This window comes from Limanda limanda, chromosome 16 (genome assembly GCF_963576545.1).
Source record: "Limanda limanda chromosome 16, fLimLim1.1, whole genome shotgun sequence".
NCBI lineage: Eukaryota > Metazoa > Chordata > Actinopteri > Pleuronectiformes > Pleuronectidae > Limanda > Limanda limanda.
This window is the reverse complement of record NC_083651.1, coordinates 21,584,690-21,601,166: the sequence shown is the minus strand read 5'-3', so window position 1 is coordinate 21,601,166 and position 16,477 is coordinate 21,584,690. Positions and strand designations below refer to the sequence as shown.

General features: G+C 39.5%; 4 protein-coding genes across 4 annotated transcripts; all 4 read right to left on the bottom strand.

Moving 5' to 3' along the window:
- Positions 1 to 1,335: 1,335 nt before the first annotated feature.
- On the bottom strand, positions 1,336 to 2,265 carry LOC133022220 (olfactory receptor 2A7-like). The gene has a single exon (XM_061089256.1). The coding sequence runs from the start codon at positions 2,263 to 2,265 to the stop codon at positions 1,336 to 1,338; it is 930 nt and encodes a 309-aa protein (XP_060945239.1).
- A 3,060-nt stretch (positions 2,266 to 5,325) lies between these two features.
- LOC133021277 (olfactory receptor 6N1-like) lies at positions 5,326 to 6,255 on the bottom strand. Its single transcript, XM_061088061.1, has one exon. The coding sequence runs from the start codon at positions 6,253 to 6,255 to the stop codon at positions 5,326 to 5,328; it is 930 nt and encodes a 309-aa protein (XP_060944044.1).
- Positions 6,256 to 7,702: 1,447 nt separating this feature from the next.
- Positions 7,703 to 8,650, bottom strand: LOC133021276 (olfactory receptor 4B13-like). The gene has a single exon (XM_061088060.1). The coding sequence runs from the start codon at positions 8,642 to 8,644 to the stop codon at positions 7,703 to 7,705; it is 942 nt and encodes a 313-aa protein (XP_060944043.1). The 5' UTR covers positions 8,645 to 8,650.
- Positions 8,651 to 11,955: 3,305 nt separating this feature from the next.
- On the bottom strand, positions 11,956 to 12,879 carry LOC133021275 (olfactory receptor 6E1-like). Its single transcript, XM_061088059.1, has one exon. It carries the CDS (start codon positions 12,877 to 12,879, stop codon positions 11,956 to 11,958), a length of 924 nt encoding a protein of 307 aa, XP_060944042.1.
- Between the last annotated feature and the right edge of the window lie 3,598 nt (positions 12,880 to 16,477).

The window sequence follows — 16,477 nt, the reverse complement described above, 5'->3', positions numbered from 1 at the left end:
TTGTTCTTGGGGGCCTTATGGACATTTTTCCCTCTTCACACTAGTGAGAAGAACACAGAAGAAATGTACCTTCGTATCTTTCTTGTTTCTTTATAGTCACATCAGTCAGCTGCCACAGAGGCAGGGAGTGGACAGTAGAGGGAGCTGTTGAGCTGTTTCATGACTGATATTCAGGTCTGGTCTGTGGAGGCAGCTCGGTAACACACAGGCGGAAGTCTCCAGAATAAGAGAGAGGGGAAAGGAAACGGGTAGAAACCAAATGATTGTGCAAGCGGTTAAAAGTACACTCAGAACTCTCACAGCTTATGTCCACTGCCCTTAATGTGGATACAACTCTGCTGTTGTATAGATAAATAAAGCTTCTCTAAACCCTTTTGAAAGAGAATTGTGAAATGGGAAAGTCTAAATCCTAAATAATCTTCGGCTACGCTGTGACCTGGATTATCCAACCGCTGAAAATGTGATGAAACCTCACTCACTCTTGTGTAAGAAATAAAAATTCACAAACATCAAGTTACCGGCTTGTCTCAGAGGGAAGATAACACATTTGTAGTGTAGATTCTTTAACAGGCCAGCTTTTCATCGTGTTTAGTTTAGCCAGGCTTAGAGGTAATGATGTCTAATCTACTGATCAGTCAGCAGTCGCCTCAGCGTACCCTCGGGTTTGGCTTTTAACGTTTATGCGATTAAAAGGCCGAAACACCTGACACCTGACAGAGCTTAAAGATGATGGTTACACAACTGCTCCCCCCCCCCCCATCTCTCTCTTCTCTCTCCTTTTTGCCAACCGCCATAGACACATGTCCCCATATGTAACATAACCAACTAAGAGGATAAAAACTTTAATAACCTTAATAATAATGATAATAATAATAATATGGTTATTATTATTATTATAGTGACAACAATAATCATAGTAAACGTTAACATTATACGTTATTTATTTATATAGCATCTTTTATAACACAGTTAAGGTGCTTTGAGCATTTACAATGGATAATTGAAGACAAACAATAACAAATTATTTAAAAGGCAATTTGAAGATATCACAGCAATAAAGCAAAGACAAAGATTCTTTTTTACAATGAGACAAGATAAAATAAAACATTATAAAATTATTAAAATAAACACATTAAGATGAGCACTAGGAGAAAGCTAACTTTAAAAGGTGAGATTTGAAGAGGACGAGACAGATCTTCTCACGGAGAACTAACCTTAGTTAGACTCTGAATAAACATTACAGAATTAAATCTTCTGCATTACTTCCTCCTGAGGAAGATTAATCTGTTTTGTTGCTTTTACATGTAAAAAAACTAAAAGTAAATCAGATAAAAGTCATTTTCTTCCACCGTGAATTAATAACAGAATTCTATTTCGTATTTTGGTCAGTTTGAATCCGTATATGAGAGGATTCAGGAGCGGAGGAATGAGGAGAAATTCTATAGCGATGAAGTTTTGAAGGCCCTGAGGCAAATCTGTGGAGCCAAACCGCATGTACATCAAATCAAAAACTATCACAATAAGGAACGTGGTCATAGTAATCAAATGGGGCAGACATGTCTGCATGAACTTTCTACTGTCGTCTTTGGACCTCACACAAGTTCTAATAATATGCATGTATGTCCAAATGATGAAAAAGCCATGAAAGCAATAGATTAAAATTATAGCATATGAAACTGCCTGGTTTGAAAATGTGTCGGCTTCAGAGCAGGCGAGTTTAACGATGACCCAGTTCACACAAAAGAGTTTCTGTAAATTTGTGCTACATAGCTTCAGTCTGGACGTTAGCCCGATATTGATGGTGAAAGCACAGAAAGGTGTTAGCCAGGAGAAACACACCAGCTGAGAGAGCCTCCTCTTGGACATCAGAGAGTGATAGTGCAGCGGACGACATATAGCCAGGTACCTGTCATAGGCCATAATTGCCAGATTGGACAACTCACAGCAGGCAAACGAGTACATGACAAAAGCCTGGAGGAGACATCCTGCATAGGAGATTTCAGGAGCAGGCGACAGCAGATCAAGAAGAAATTTAGGATAGAAACCTGTGGTCCCGTAAAGTCCATTAACACAAAAACTGCACAACAAGATGTACATCGGTTCATGCAGGTCTTCATCTAAGATAATGATGGCGATGATGGAGATGTTGAAAAACAGAATCATACAGTAATACAGTAAAGTGAGTGAGAAGAGCGTTATTCTGTAACTAAATGACTCGTTGAAACCGACCAGAATGAAATTTCTAACGATAGAAACATTTTCCATGATCAGATAAAATAATCATCACACCTCTCTCTTCAGACTCTACAATTCCTGTGTAATAACATCCGTGGTGACGGAGTACGAGGGTTGAGGTGTGACGTGGTCACTTCCCTTAAAGGTCTCGATCTCCCTCTACACCTTCTATTAATAACAACTTCGGCAACAACAGCAAAACTAATGGGAATAAAAAAGTTGTTGTTGTTGTTGAGCAAGTGTAGAGGTGAACAAAACACAAAGCTAGTTTGACAACATTATTTGTCTCATAATGAGGATACTTGCAATTTAACAAAATAATATAAGTTGTATGACTTAAAGTTAAAGTAAAATAGGTTTTGTTTCCATTCAGTCTTACTCATGAGACACATTGTGTGTAACAGTGAGGAATATTAATTAAGATTTATTTTTTTATATAACATTTGAGTTGCAGCATTTCAATACTGATCAGTGGAATAGTGTGAAACCATGGCAGCACATGTCTTATATTACCACATGCATGTGTGATATTCAGCTGCACTTTAAATTCAAATTTGTATTTGATTTACATCAACACACAACTCATATTAGTGACTGTATACACTTTCATACATGGCTAGAGTTCCTGATTATGTTTATTGTCATGACCAAAAACTGTAAGTAAAGATGGACGACATGAAGGCCCCTTTAAAAGTGAAGCCTAAAGAATCTTGATCGCCCCCTGGTGGCTGCAACCACTGAATTTAGTTTAATTGTTACTTTTTACAATAAGTTTAGTTTTTAATAGTTATTTGATGCAATAAAACAGGATGAAATATGATGATTGACAGCTGAGATTGTCAGCAGGACTTCAAAACGAATCCTGTTGCACATATTTTCGAACAAACATATCATTGCACCTGTAAACCGTATCAATAAAGTGCAAAATGTTTTGAGATTGAACATGGCCCCGTTCTTCCTGGAGCAAAAAGCCCTTCCACTTGGTGCAGTCCAGTGACCTCATCTCTGACATCATACCATAAAACCAGGAATGCTGAGTGGCCACCTTCTGCACATTCGATCTGAACTGAGGAACACACATTTCAGTAATGTTCAAACATGCCACACAGGAAGGTAACTACTGTCTCATTTCTTTGTGTTTACTTGAATCTACTCATGTGTTTTAATGTGAAATGTGTCAGTGCTAACACAAACAAACAAGTCATAATAACTGTGCATTCACAATTTCATCTGCTCCCGGGAAGGCCCAGAGTTGTGAATAGTCATAATTATCCTCAGCGTCCCCTCGGGTTTCATTTTTAAATCTATGCGATTAAAAGGCCAAAACACCTGACACCTGACACCTGGTCTCTCTCTCTCGTTCTCTCTCTCTCTCTCTCTCTCTCTCTCTCTCTCTCTCTCTCTCTCTCTCTCTCTCTCTCTCTCTCTCTCTCTCTCTCTCTCCCCCATATCTCTTCTCTCCCCTTTTTGCCAATGTCTCCCCTCTCCTCCCCATTTTCCTCCGCTCACCCCAACCAGTTGAGGCAGATGTCCGCCCACAGCGAGTCTGGTTCTGCTGGATGTTTCTTCCCGTTAATGAGGGAGTTTTTTCCGCCTTGATATGTTATGATTTAACCTTTAAAGTTGAACTGAATTGAAAAGCTTTCATTTGTATTCATTCTTTTTTTTTTTTGCCATAGATGTGAGAAGCACTTTGTAACCTCGTCTAGATAAGTGACATACATATAAAGTAATTATTGAAAGTTCATATGACTCATGATGTGTGACTGACAGCAGGTCCACAACACTGACTTGTCTCTGTCCTCACTTGTCCATCTCATGTACCTAAATGTTGTGAGTCCATCTCCAGATGCAGAATTAAACTTACAGAGAGACCAGAGTTGACTCTCAAGGTAACAGCAATACAATTATTATTAAAGTGACACAAATGTTTGTGTGTTAAATATTGTTTTCTGAATTAATTTCCCTAAGTCCTGAATTATTTTTTTAAACCAAGAGAATCTCCTTTGATTTCTAATTCCTCAAATTCTGATTGAGAACACGTCGTTTTAGGAACAGCTAGATAAGTCCTTCTTAGGGATGAAGTGTTTTCTGCATCCATCATCACAGCTCATTAGGGAGCAGTGTCGTATCTATGTAAACAACTCACTGGTTCCTATCCACATGAGACTCTCCCATTGAGTTGTTCTATGTTGCGGAAGATTGAGAATATTATTGAAATGAAAACAAAAGTGGAACAAATTTGATTTAAAGGCTCTGAGCACCAACACAAACATGACCTGAGCGCTGACTTTTAATTTTTCCTTCCTGTCTCCAAACACTTCTGACACATCCAAGAGAAGAAGAGGAGAGTGTTAATCAAGGACGCAGCTCGAACCATCCCTACAAGAAACTAAAATATTAAACTATTTATATTCATATTAAGGCACAAACATATATAACAACATAATGTTGAATGATATTTCTTTTTATTAAAATATTTGAGAAAATCCTGTGATGTGATGTCAATGTTTGAGGGATACAGTATTAGATTGCATGATTGTAGAAACTGTAACATCTCCACTATATGTAACATAACCAACTAAAAGGATAAAAACTGTAATAATCTTAACAATAATGATAATATGATTATTATTATTACTAATAATATTATTATTATAATTATTATTATAGTAACAACAATAATCATAGTAAACATTTACAATATACATTATTTATTTATATAGCATCTTTTAAAACACAGTTAAGGTTCTTTTATCATGTACAATGAAAAATTTAAGACAAACAATAAAAAAATATTTTAAAGCAGTTTGAAGATATCACAGCAATAAAGATTTTTTTTACAGATGAGACAAGATAAAATAAAATATTATTAAATTATTCAAATAGACAATAAGATGAGCACTAGGAGAAAGCTAACTTTAAAAGGTGAGTTTTTATGAGGACGAGACATCTGCTGACGGAAAACTAATCCTAGTTAGACTCTGAATAATCCTTTCAGAATTACCTCTGCTGCATTACCTCCTGAAGAAGATTAATCTTCTTTATTTATTTTACATGGAAAAAACTAAAAGTAAATCAGATAAAAGGTCATATTCTTCCACCTTGAATTAATAACAGAATTCTATTTCGTATTTTGGTCAGTTTGAATCCGTATATGAGAGGATTCAGGAGCGGAGGAATGAGGAGAAATTCTATAGCGATGAAGTTTTGAAGGCCCTGAGGCAAATCTGTGGAGCCAAACCGCATGTACATCAAATCAAAAACTATCACAACAATGAACGTCATCATAGAAATAAAATGGGGCAGACACGTCTGCATGAACTTTCTACTGTCGTCTTTGGATCTCACACAAGTTTTAATAATATGCATGTATGTCCAAATGATGAAAACCCCATGAAAGAAATAGAATAAAATTATTATGTATGAAACTGTCTGGTTTGAAAATGTGTCGGCTTCAGAGCAGGCGAGTTTAACGATGACCCAGTTCACACAAAAGAGTTTCTGTAAGTTTGCGCCACACAGCTTCAGTCTGGACGTTAGCCCGACATTGATGGAGAAAGCACAGAAAGGTGTGAGCCAGGAGAAACACACCAGCTGAGAGAGCCTCCTCTTGGACATCAGAGAGTGATAGTGCAGCGGTCGACATATAGCCAGGTACCTGTCATAGGCCATAACTGCCAGATTGGACAACTCACAGCAGGCAAACGAGTACATGACAAAAGCCTGGAGGAGACATCCTGAATAGGAGATTTCAGGAGCAGGCGACAGCAGATCGAAAAGAAATTTAGGATAGAAACCAGTGGTCCCGTAAAGTCCATTAACACAAAAACTGCACAACAAGATGTACATCGGTTCATGCAGGTCTTCATCTAAGATAATAATGGCGATGATGGAGATGTTGAAAAACAGAATCATATAGTAATACAGTAAAGTGAGTGAGAAGAGCGTTATTCTGTAACTAAATGACTCGTTGAAACCGACCAGAATGAAATTTCTAACGATAGAAACATTTTCCATGATCAGATCAAATAATCATCACACCTCTCTCTTCAGACTCTACAATTCCTGTGTAATAACATCCCTGGTGACAGAGTACGAGGGTTGAGGTGTGATGTGGTCACTTCCCTTTAAGGTCTCGATCTCCCTCTACACCTTCTATTAATAACAGCTTCGGCAACAACAACAAAACTAGGGGGAATAAAAAAAGTTTTTTGTTGAGCAAGTGTACAGGTGAACAAAACACAAAGCTAGTTTGACAACATGAGATAAGATACGTCTTTATTAGTCCCATAATGAGGACATTTGCAATTTAAAGTTATTGTCAAATACGTTTTGTTTTCATTCAGTCTTACTCATGAAACACATTGTGTATAAAAGTGAGGTATATTAAATTAAGATTTATTTTAAATGAAGCATTTCAACAATGATCAGTGGAATAGTGTGAAACCATGTCAGCAAATTTGTTATATTACCACATGCATGTGTGATATTCTGTGTTATTAAAGAGCTGAACTTTAAATTCAAATTTGTATTCGTTTTAGCCGTTGACTTTTAATTTTTCCTCCCTGTCTCCAAAAACTTTTATATTTGTTCAACTGAGGATTCAATCTGACCCATTCAATTAGACGTTATTTATACAGCACTTTCAAAACACAGTTATAAAGTGTTTTAAACATTTAAAATGAAGACAAAGAATTTGAAGATATCACAGCAGTAAAGCAAAAAATGTTTTTATTTTTTAACAGATGAGACAAGAGTAAAAACAAGATAAAATAAAACATAAATAAATAATCAAATAGACTGTAAAATGAGCACTGGGAGAAGGGGAACTATAAAAGGTATCTTTAAAAGAGATTTCAAAGAGGACGAGGAGTTTATCAGACAGATCTGCTCATGGAGCCTTGACAGAAAAGGTCCGGCCCCTCTGGTCCTCAGCCGGGAATGTGGAATGGTGAGCCTCCGCTGAGGACCTCAGGTTACAACCAGGCACACATAGTGTGAAAGGATCAGAATGTAATTAGGTGCAATTCCAGAAAGGGCCTTAAAAGTCAGCAATAAACACTTAAAATCAATTCTACAATTTACTGAAAGCCAATAAAGAGAAGTTAATGCATTGATATGCTATATAACGCTTTTGTAGCAAACACGTATTTGAATTGAATTTGATTTTTATTGCGCCAAATCACAACATAAATTATATCAAGCCACTTTACATAGTAAGGTCAAGATTTTACAATATTTAGTTTATACTGAGGTATGCAGTCCTCATGTGGAACAAACCGAACCATCCTGACGTGACCCAAACATCATCTTAAAGCAAACACATTAAATTCTTTAGACATGAGCATTGAATGAACCTTAGTTAGTCTCTGAGTAAACATTACAGAATAACATCTGCTGCATTATTTCCTCCTGACAAAGATGAATCTGTTTTGTTTCTTTTACATGAAAAAAACTAAGTAAATCAGATAAAAGGTCCTATTCTTCCACCGTGAATTAATAACAGAATTCTATTTCGTATTTTGGTCAGTTTGAATCCGTATATTAGAGGATTCAGGAGCGGAGGAATGAGGAGAAATTCTATAGCGATGAAGTTTTGAAGGCCCTGAGGCAAATCTGTGGAGCCAAACCGCATGTACATCAAATCAAAAACTATCACAACAAGGAACGTGGTCAAAGAAATCAAATGGGGCACACACGTCTGCATGAACTTGACCCTGCCGTCTTTGGACTTTACGCTGTTTGTGATCAGATGCATGTACGTCCAAACGACGAAAAAACCATGAGACACGTAAATGATAATGGTTGCATAAGAGAGGATATTATTTGAAAAGGTGTCGGCTTCAGAACAGGCGAGTTTATATATGATCCAGTTTACACAAAAGACTTTCGGGATTTTCGAGCCACACAACCTGAGTCTGGACGTCAGTATAACACTGATGGAGAAAATACAGAAAGGTGTGAGCCAGGAGAAACACACCAGCTGAGAGAGCCTCCTCTTGGACATCAGAGAGTGATAGTGCAGCGGTCGACATATAGCCAGGTACCTGTCATAGGCCATAACTGCTAGATGGGACAACTCACAGCAGGCAAATGAGTACATGACAAAAGCCTGGAGGAGACATCCTGAATAGGAGATTTCCGGGGCAGGCGACAGCAGATCAAGAAGAAATTTAGGATAGAAACCTGTGGTCCCGTAAAGCCCATTAACACAAAAACTGCACAACAAGATGTACATCGGTTCATGCAGGTTTTCATCTAAGATAATGATGGCGATGATAGAGATGTTAAAAAACAGAATCATACAGTAATACAGTAAAGTGATCGAGAAGATGGCGAGTTTGTAGTTCGTCGTCTCATTTATCCCAGAGAGAGTGAAAACTCTCACAACAGAAACATTATCCATGATCAGAGAAATAAATCTTCAAAGTTTTACCTTTCCAATGTTACATCAAACAGTGAGAGATCACAGACAGAGGCTTTACACTGAGCGGCCTGGTCTGACTCTCCTCCTTCCACACCATCTTTTAAAAACAACTTTGACGACGATGATGCATCAGGGAATTCAAACTCTGGTGTCACAATCAGTAACCTGATCCGTCATTTACTTTAACAGTAATATTTCAAGTTGAACCATAATTACTGATAAACTATCAGAATTTAAACAGCAGAGTTAAATAACCTATTAAATTACCAGATTTTCTTATTAATTTGTAACTATGAGCTAAAACAATTTAATTATTATGTAACTAATTACGAGAAAAGGATTATCAGTATCACAGACTCCTCACAATAACAAAAGCCCCATTGGTTGTTTGTGCACACGCTTTCATGGACAAGTTAAATCAATTGAAATGCATGCATTTCAATATTTTCTATTTCCTTGCTGCAGCAAGGAAATAGAAAAGGAAACTGTTGATTTAAATGCCTGATTTAGATATAATTGCCAGAAAATGTGCGGAAAATGGGATTTGGACATTTTCCAGAATTTGTATTTCAAATAAATATAAATGTGAAACTACACATTTAGTCATTTATTTAGGCATTTAATTATAGTTATGTGTTTCTTTCTTTATGTATTTATTTATCCTTTTATATAATTATTTATGTATTTATATATAGTTTTGGCTTCATAGATGATCTCTCATCTCATGAAATACACTGTGTGTAACAGTGAGGTATATTAATTAAGATTTATTTTGAATGAAACATTTCAATACCGATCAGTTGAATAGTTTGAAACAATGGCAGCAAATTTGTTATATTACTACATGCATATGTGCTACTCAGTGTTATTAAAGAGCTGAACTTTAAATTCAAATTAGTTTTACACCAACAACACACGACTCATATTAGCTACTCTATACACAAACATGTCATTGCACCTGTAAACTGTGTCAATATAGTGTAAAATGTTTTGAGATTGAACATGCCCCCGTTCTTCCTGGAGCAAAAGCCCCTATCACTTGGTTCGGTCCAGTGGCCTCATCTCTGACATCATACCATAAAACCAGGAAATGCTGAGTGGCCTCCTCCTGCACATTGGATCTGAACTGAGAAACACACATTTCCGTAATGTTCAAACATGCCACACAAGAAGGTTACTGAAACTGACTTTGTGTTACTTGAATCTACTCATGTGTTTTAATGTTTCAGTGCTAACACAAACAAGCCTGTCATAATAACTGCATTCACAATTTCATCTGCTCCCCAGAAGGTCCAGAGTTGTGAATACGTTGTTATGATTTCGGTGTGTTCATGTGCTTTTAAGTTGAAATCTATAAAAAAATTAAGATATTAATGTGTTCAGAGGGCTTTTGTTTGCATTACAAACTACTATTTAGAGCTGATGTGTAAAATATGTCCATCGGTTTATTAGTGATGACAATAAAATGTGGCTGGAATAGAGTTAGAGCCACATTATGTTAGGTTGAAGCACACAGCACAGAGTACAGGAGGAGCAGCAGAACATGTGTTAATGTTTGGGCTCCTGCATAAAGGTGAACCACTCTGCGTCGATGCAGTGATTGAACATTTCCTGCTTCAGGAGGACAGACGCTCATGAGAGGTCCGGTCGTCAGAGCTTCCACCTCACTCCTGTGACCTGCGATCCCTTTACACTTTAACATTAAACACCATCACTGGTCACAAGTTATTAGGACACACACAAACTCTGCAACGCAACACTAGATGTAACGTGAACAAACAGTCAGGACATCAGAGTTAAAGTGGCCGGGGTGATCCAGAGTCATGATCCCACATCATCGATTACTAACTAAATAAATGTGGTTACCAGTTCCCGCAGAATATGATGCAGCCTGTGTTTTAACGTTATTGGTGCAGGAGAAGCGAAGCCTCATTTATCCAGGAACATATCAGTTCTAACTGTGAGTGATAAGAAAACATCAGTCACACACACACATACACAGACACTAGGGCTGTCCCATATGACCACAAATTATTGAAATATTTGAAAGTAAAGTATCAGTTGTCATAAAAACTCAAAAGGTGTTAAGTTTGTCTGGTTTGGAACATGACGGCCTCTGTAGAGAGGACCCGCTCCTGAAGTTAATATATAATATATAAATATAAAGGGTAAAGAATATAATTTGTACAAGGTAGATGATTACAAGTGAAAACATAATTTTATATTCAATAGATCCCTTTCACCTAAATCTTACACACTGAACCTTTAATAATAAATCCACATAATATTGAAGTGTGAGTTAGTGGTGCAGTTGCTCTATTAGACAGATCACTGTATGTACCTTTGATGTAAATGAGGTGAATGGAATTGACACAGAGTTTGAAAAAAGAATCATTCAGATTTTATCATGTGTGAATGACAACAACCAAACATAACATCTGCAGCCAGTTCTCAGAATGAACAACTGTCGCTCTGATGTCAGCTCTGCTTCTGTCGACTCAAGTTTAAATCAAACTTAGTGCAAATTTAGCTATTGATTATTTCAGAAATGTATAGTGGGATAACGTTTATTTGTGAAGGTCAACAGAATTACATGTGATCCTGCCTCAATGCTTAACACACTCATTTACTGTACAACACTGGATTCTTATCAATGTTGCTCTCTGGTTTATGTTTTAGATTTATGTCACAGGTTTGTCAGATGAGATAACTGTTTATTTATACGGACATACATGCATTATACATCATGCTACACAATTTGTTTCTTTTAAAAAAACAGACACAAACATTGCAGTGTTACATTTTTTATTGTGTAGAAAAAAGTAGAGAGCAAACATATAAATCATTTCAAAAAAATAAATGAGGCAGACACATTTGCATTAGCTTGCTCTTCTTTTCTGTGGTCAGACATGTTTTGTTCATACTGAAAATACAGAATATAAGAGCAAATGTTAATAAAAGGGTCAAAACACATAGGATAATTTAAAAAAGCTGTAATAGCTTGATTTTCTATGGAGGCAGAATAAGCTATATCAGAAACAGTATATGTGAGGCACGTAACCATGATCCTGATGCTATTATTGTTCAAATTAACCTCAAAATTAAAGGTATAAGCCAAGTTAAAAACAAATAGGCCCCAGACTCTTTGTGTCATAACAGATTGATAATCCAGAGGTTAGAGCCTGGTAACTGTGCTGTAATAAGTTTCTCAGATTGTAACACTTTTCTAAAAAACACAAATAACAAGGCAGATAATAATATTTATCAACTTTCTTTCTACAGATCACATGTCAGTTCTTCCTTAAATAAAACTGCACGATTCTGTTTCGTATTTGCGTCAGTTTGAGACCGTATATGAGGGGATTGAGGATCGGAGGAACGACCAGGAATTCTATTGCCATAAAATTCTTGAGACTTTGCGGTAACGTACTCGTGCCATATCTCACGTACGACAAATCAAAAAGAATACTAATGACTAGGGTATTCAAACATAGTAAATGCGGCAGACAGGTTTGCATGAACTTGCTTCTGTTCTCACCGGAGTGAAGGATATTTTTGATCAGATACAAATAAGACCAAAAAATTAAGGCTATATAGAGTAAAGAAACAGTGTAATTAATAGCTGGAATAATGTCATCTGCTAATGGAGGAGTACAAGCAAGTCTATTCACCAAATAATTAATACAGTAGATTTTGGGAATATGTGAGCCGCATAATTTGGTTATTGCTGTTGTTATAGTGCTCACCAAGATCAGATAGTGGGGTATAAGCCAAGCAAAAAACACAAACATGCCAATATTTCCCTTCGTCATCACTGAGTGGTAAGTCAGAGGCTGACAGATAGCCACGTATCTGTCAAAGGCCATTAATACGAGAATAGAGAAATCTGCACTGACTGAAGAGTGCAACACAAAACCCTGCAGGAGGCATCCACTGTAAGAGATGACATGAGAGGCAGACAGGAGGTCGATGAGGAACTTTGGATAAAAGCCTGCAGTCCCATACAGTCCGTTAATACACAGGTTACAGAGGAAGATGTACATGGGTTCGTGAAGGTTTTTATCCACGATGATGGTTACGATGATGGTCACGTTTACCAGCCAGATCACACAGTAACACAACAAAGTGAGGATGAAGAGGGTGACTCTGTAGTGCGCTGTGCCACTCAACCCCGACATAGTGAACATGGAAACTACTGAAACATTATCCATCATGATGAAGGTTCTCTCTCACATTATTAGAAAACAAAGACATCCACTATCTCACGTGTCCATCGCTGACTTACCTGAACTCTCTTTCTTTCAATGGTTTATATCATTTACTGGCGGCAACAGATAGTGTGTTTGTGAACATGGAATTGAAACAGTCCAATCAGTGAGCTGGAATAAACTTGAGACGACCAGTTTACCACACACGAAAAGATTACGTAGTATTTTTCACAGTAAACCTAACCTCATTAAAAAATAATAAAGAAAAAAAAACTGATGAACTCTGTGGAGGCTCTAGCCCCCCTCCATTAAATGTTATGTTATACAGCATTTTTTTGTATGGTTTTATACTCAATGTTAAGTGCTGTATTATTACTAGTTTAAATCACGTGAAGTTGAGTTAGTGTAGTATATTCAGCTGAATAGATCCCTTTAACCTGGGTATAAACCAGAATCACATGTTTAAGCATGCGGCCATAATCTTCAGATTCTCAGAAATTCCTCCATGTATTTCTCGTTAGTTCTCTCCCCCTAGGGAATGATCTCGGACCTGTTAATGGATGACTATAGAACATGGGACTTCGTCTATTAAGCACAAGGCATGTCCTTATGAATTCATCATTTCTTTTACATATTATATGCTCAGACACATGCAGTCATGTCCTGCTAAACCATGGGATGTGGGACGTTGTCATGGGCGTAGGCAACCTCTATATTTATTGTGTGCTCGACCCTTGCAAGTTAGACTTCTGCATTTGGCTGGGAACGTCTCCGTGTATACCATGGTGCCCGTCCTGATCTGTGAACTTCTCTGTAATAATCCTTCCTTCAACTTCACCATCATCGACATCTCTGCTGCTTAGAATATACCATATCAGAATCAGAATCAGAATCAGAAAGGATTTATTGCCAAGTAGGTTTACACCTACCTGGAATTTTCTTTGATGAAAAGGTGCATACATTTAACATAAAGCATAAAAACACAATAAGTACTTTACATAAGAAAGAAATAACTGTATATAAAACAAATATATATACAAGACATAAAAGTTAAATAAAGAGTAAAATGCAAAAACAGATATATACAAGATATAGAAAGATAAATAAAAAGTAAAATGCAAAGCAGGAGAGAAATGGGGATGTGCAATATGCAATATACTGTTATGATATGTGTGTTAATGTAACACAGAATTGACACGTGGGTGCGGGATAAGAGTCCAAGTCAGGTGGGGGTCACGGGCCTTGTTGATAAGGCCAACTGCAGCACAAGACCAGAAGCTGGTCTTGTGGCGGGCGGTTTTAGTCCTGGTGGCCCGCAGCCTCCTGCCGGAGGGAAGAACCTCAAAGAGTTTGTGACCCGGGTGAGAAGGATCGGCCACAATCTTGCCTGCACGCCTCAGGGTCATAGAGGCAAACAGGTCCTGGAGAGATGGCAGATTGCAGCCAATCACCTTCTCAGCAGAGCGGATGATACGCTGCAGCCTGCCTTTGTCGTATGCGGTGGCAGCAGCGAACCAGATGGAGATGGAGGAGGTGAGGATGGACTCGATGATGCAGGTGTAGAATGCACCATCATTGTCTTTGGCAGGTTGAACTTCTTCAGCTGCCGCAGGAAGTACATCCTCTGTTGAGCTCTTTTGGTGCTGGAGCTGATGTTTAGCTCCCACTTGAGGTCCTGGGAGATGATGGTGCCCATGAAGTGGAAGGACTCCGCAGCGCGACTGGGGCGTCTCTCAGGGTGATGGGGGTGGGTGGGGCTGGGTTCTTTCTGAAGTCTACAACCATCTCCACTGTTTTCAGAGCATTGAGCTCCAGGTTGTTCTGATCACACCAGGTCACCAGATGATCAATCGTCCACCCGTAGGCTGACTCATCCCCACCAGAGATGAGCCCAATGAGGGTGGTGTCGTCCACAAACTTTAGGAGTTTGACGGACTGGTGACTGGAGGTGCAGCTGTTGGTGTACAGGGAGAAGAGAAGAGGTGAAAGAACACAGCCTTGAGGGGAACCAGTGCTCCCCAGCTTCCCCAGCCTCACGTGTTGCCTCCTGTCAGACAGGAAGTCTGTGATCCATCTGCAGGTGGAGTCAGGCACACTCAGCAGGGAGAGCTTGTCCTGTAGCAGATCCGGGATGATTGTGTTGAAGGCAGAGCTGAAGTCCACAAGCAGGATCCTGGCGTAGGTTCCTGAGGAGTCCAGGTGCTGGAGGATGAAGTGGAGGGCTATGTTTACTGCATCGTCTACAGACCTGTTGGCTCTGTAGGCAAACTGCAGGGGGTCCAGGAGAGGGTCAGTGATGGCTTTGAGGTGGAGCAGCACGAGGCGCTCGAATGCCTTCATCACCACAGAGGTCAGGGCAACAGGTCTGTAACCATTGAGTCCAGTGATCTTAGTTTTTTTGGGGACAGGGATGATGGTGGAGGTCTTGAAGCAGGCTGGTACGTGGCAGGTCTCCAGTGAGGTGTTAAAAACGTCTGTGAACACCGGAGACAGCTGATCAGCACAGTGCTTCAGGATAGATGGAGAGACAGAGTCTGGCCAGGCTGCTTTGCGGGGGTTCTGTCTCCTGAAGAGCCTGTTGACGTCCGTCTCCAGGATGCAGAGAGTCGTCACTGTGATAGGGGAGGAGGGGGGGGGGCTCTGAGGTGGGAAGTAGTGTAGAGGAGCTGGCCTTTGCTGTGGTGGGGGAGGTGCAGTTGATGGGCTGGAGGGTGGTTGCACGGGGGATGGTGTCAGGACTGTCCCACTGTCTATCGAAGCGACAGTAGAACTCGTTCAGGTCGTTGGCCAGGCGTGAGTCGTTAGTGGAGTGGGGGGCACTGGGCTTGCAGTTTGTGATCAGCCTGAGCCCTTTCCAGACAGAGGCAGAGTCATTGGCTGCGAACTGGTGTTGAAGTTTCTCAGAGTACAGGTGTTTAGCTGCTCTCACCTCCTTGCTAAACCTGTATTTAGACTCAATAAACCTGACTCTGTCTCCGCTCCTGAACGCCTCTTCCTTCTCCAACCTTAACTGTTTGAGTTTGGCTGTGAACCAGGGTTTGTCATTAGTGTAACTCACCCTGGTTCGTGATGGAACACGGCTGTCCTCACAGAAGCTGATATAGGAAGTCACAGCCTCTGTGTACTCATCCAGACTGTTAGTTGAAGTCCTGACACCTCCCAGTCTGTACAGTCCAAGCACGCCTGAAGATCCTCCACAGCTTCACTGGTCCACTGCTGTAAAGTCCTCACAACAGGTTTGCAGAGTTTTAGTTTCTGCTTGTAGGCAGGAATCAAATGCACCATGACGTGGTCCGAGAGTCCCAGTGCAGCCCGGGGGACGGCGTGATAAGCACTGCTTACTGTGGTGTAACAGTGATCCAGAATGTTCTCCTCTCTGGTCGGGCATTTAATAAATTGTTTATATTTGGGGAGTTCACGGGTGAGATTTCCTTTGTTAAAGTCACCGAGGACAATCACTAAGGAGTCCGGGTTAGTCCGCTCCACACACAGGATCTGATCGGCGAGCGTGCGCTGAGCCTCCTGCACGTTAGCCTGCGGTGGGATGTAAACACCGACCAGAATGAATGAAGCGAACTCACGGGGGGAGTAGAAGGGTCTGCAG

Coding starts and splice junctions, on each gene's coding strand:
- LOC133021277 (XM_061088061.1), bottom strand. CDS start 6,255: ATGGAAAATGTTTCTATCGTTAGAAATTTCATTCTGGTCGGTTTCAAC.
- LOC133022220 (XM_061089256.1), bottom strand. CDS start 2,265: ATGGAAAATGTTTCTATCGTTAGAAATTTCATTCTGGTCGGTTTCAAC.
- LOC133021276 (XM_061088060.1), bottom strand. CDS start 8,644: ATGGATAATGTTTCTGTTGTGAGAGTTTTCACTCTCTCTGGGATAAAT.
- LOC133021275 (XM_061088059.1), bottom strand. CDS start 12,879: ATGATGGATAATGTTTCAGTAGTTTCCATGTTCACTATGTCGGGGTTG.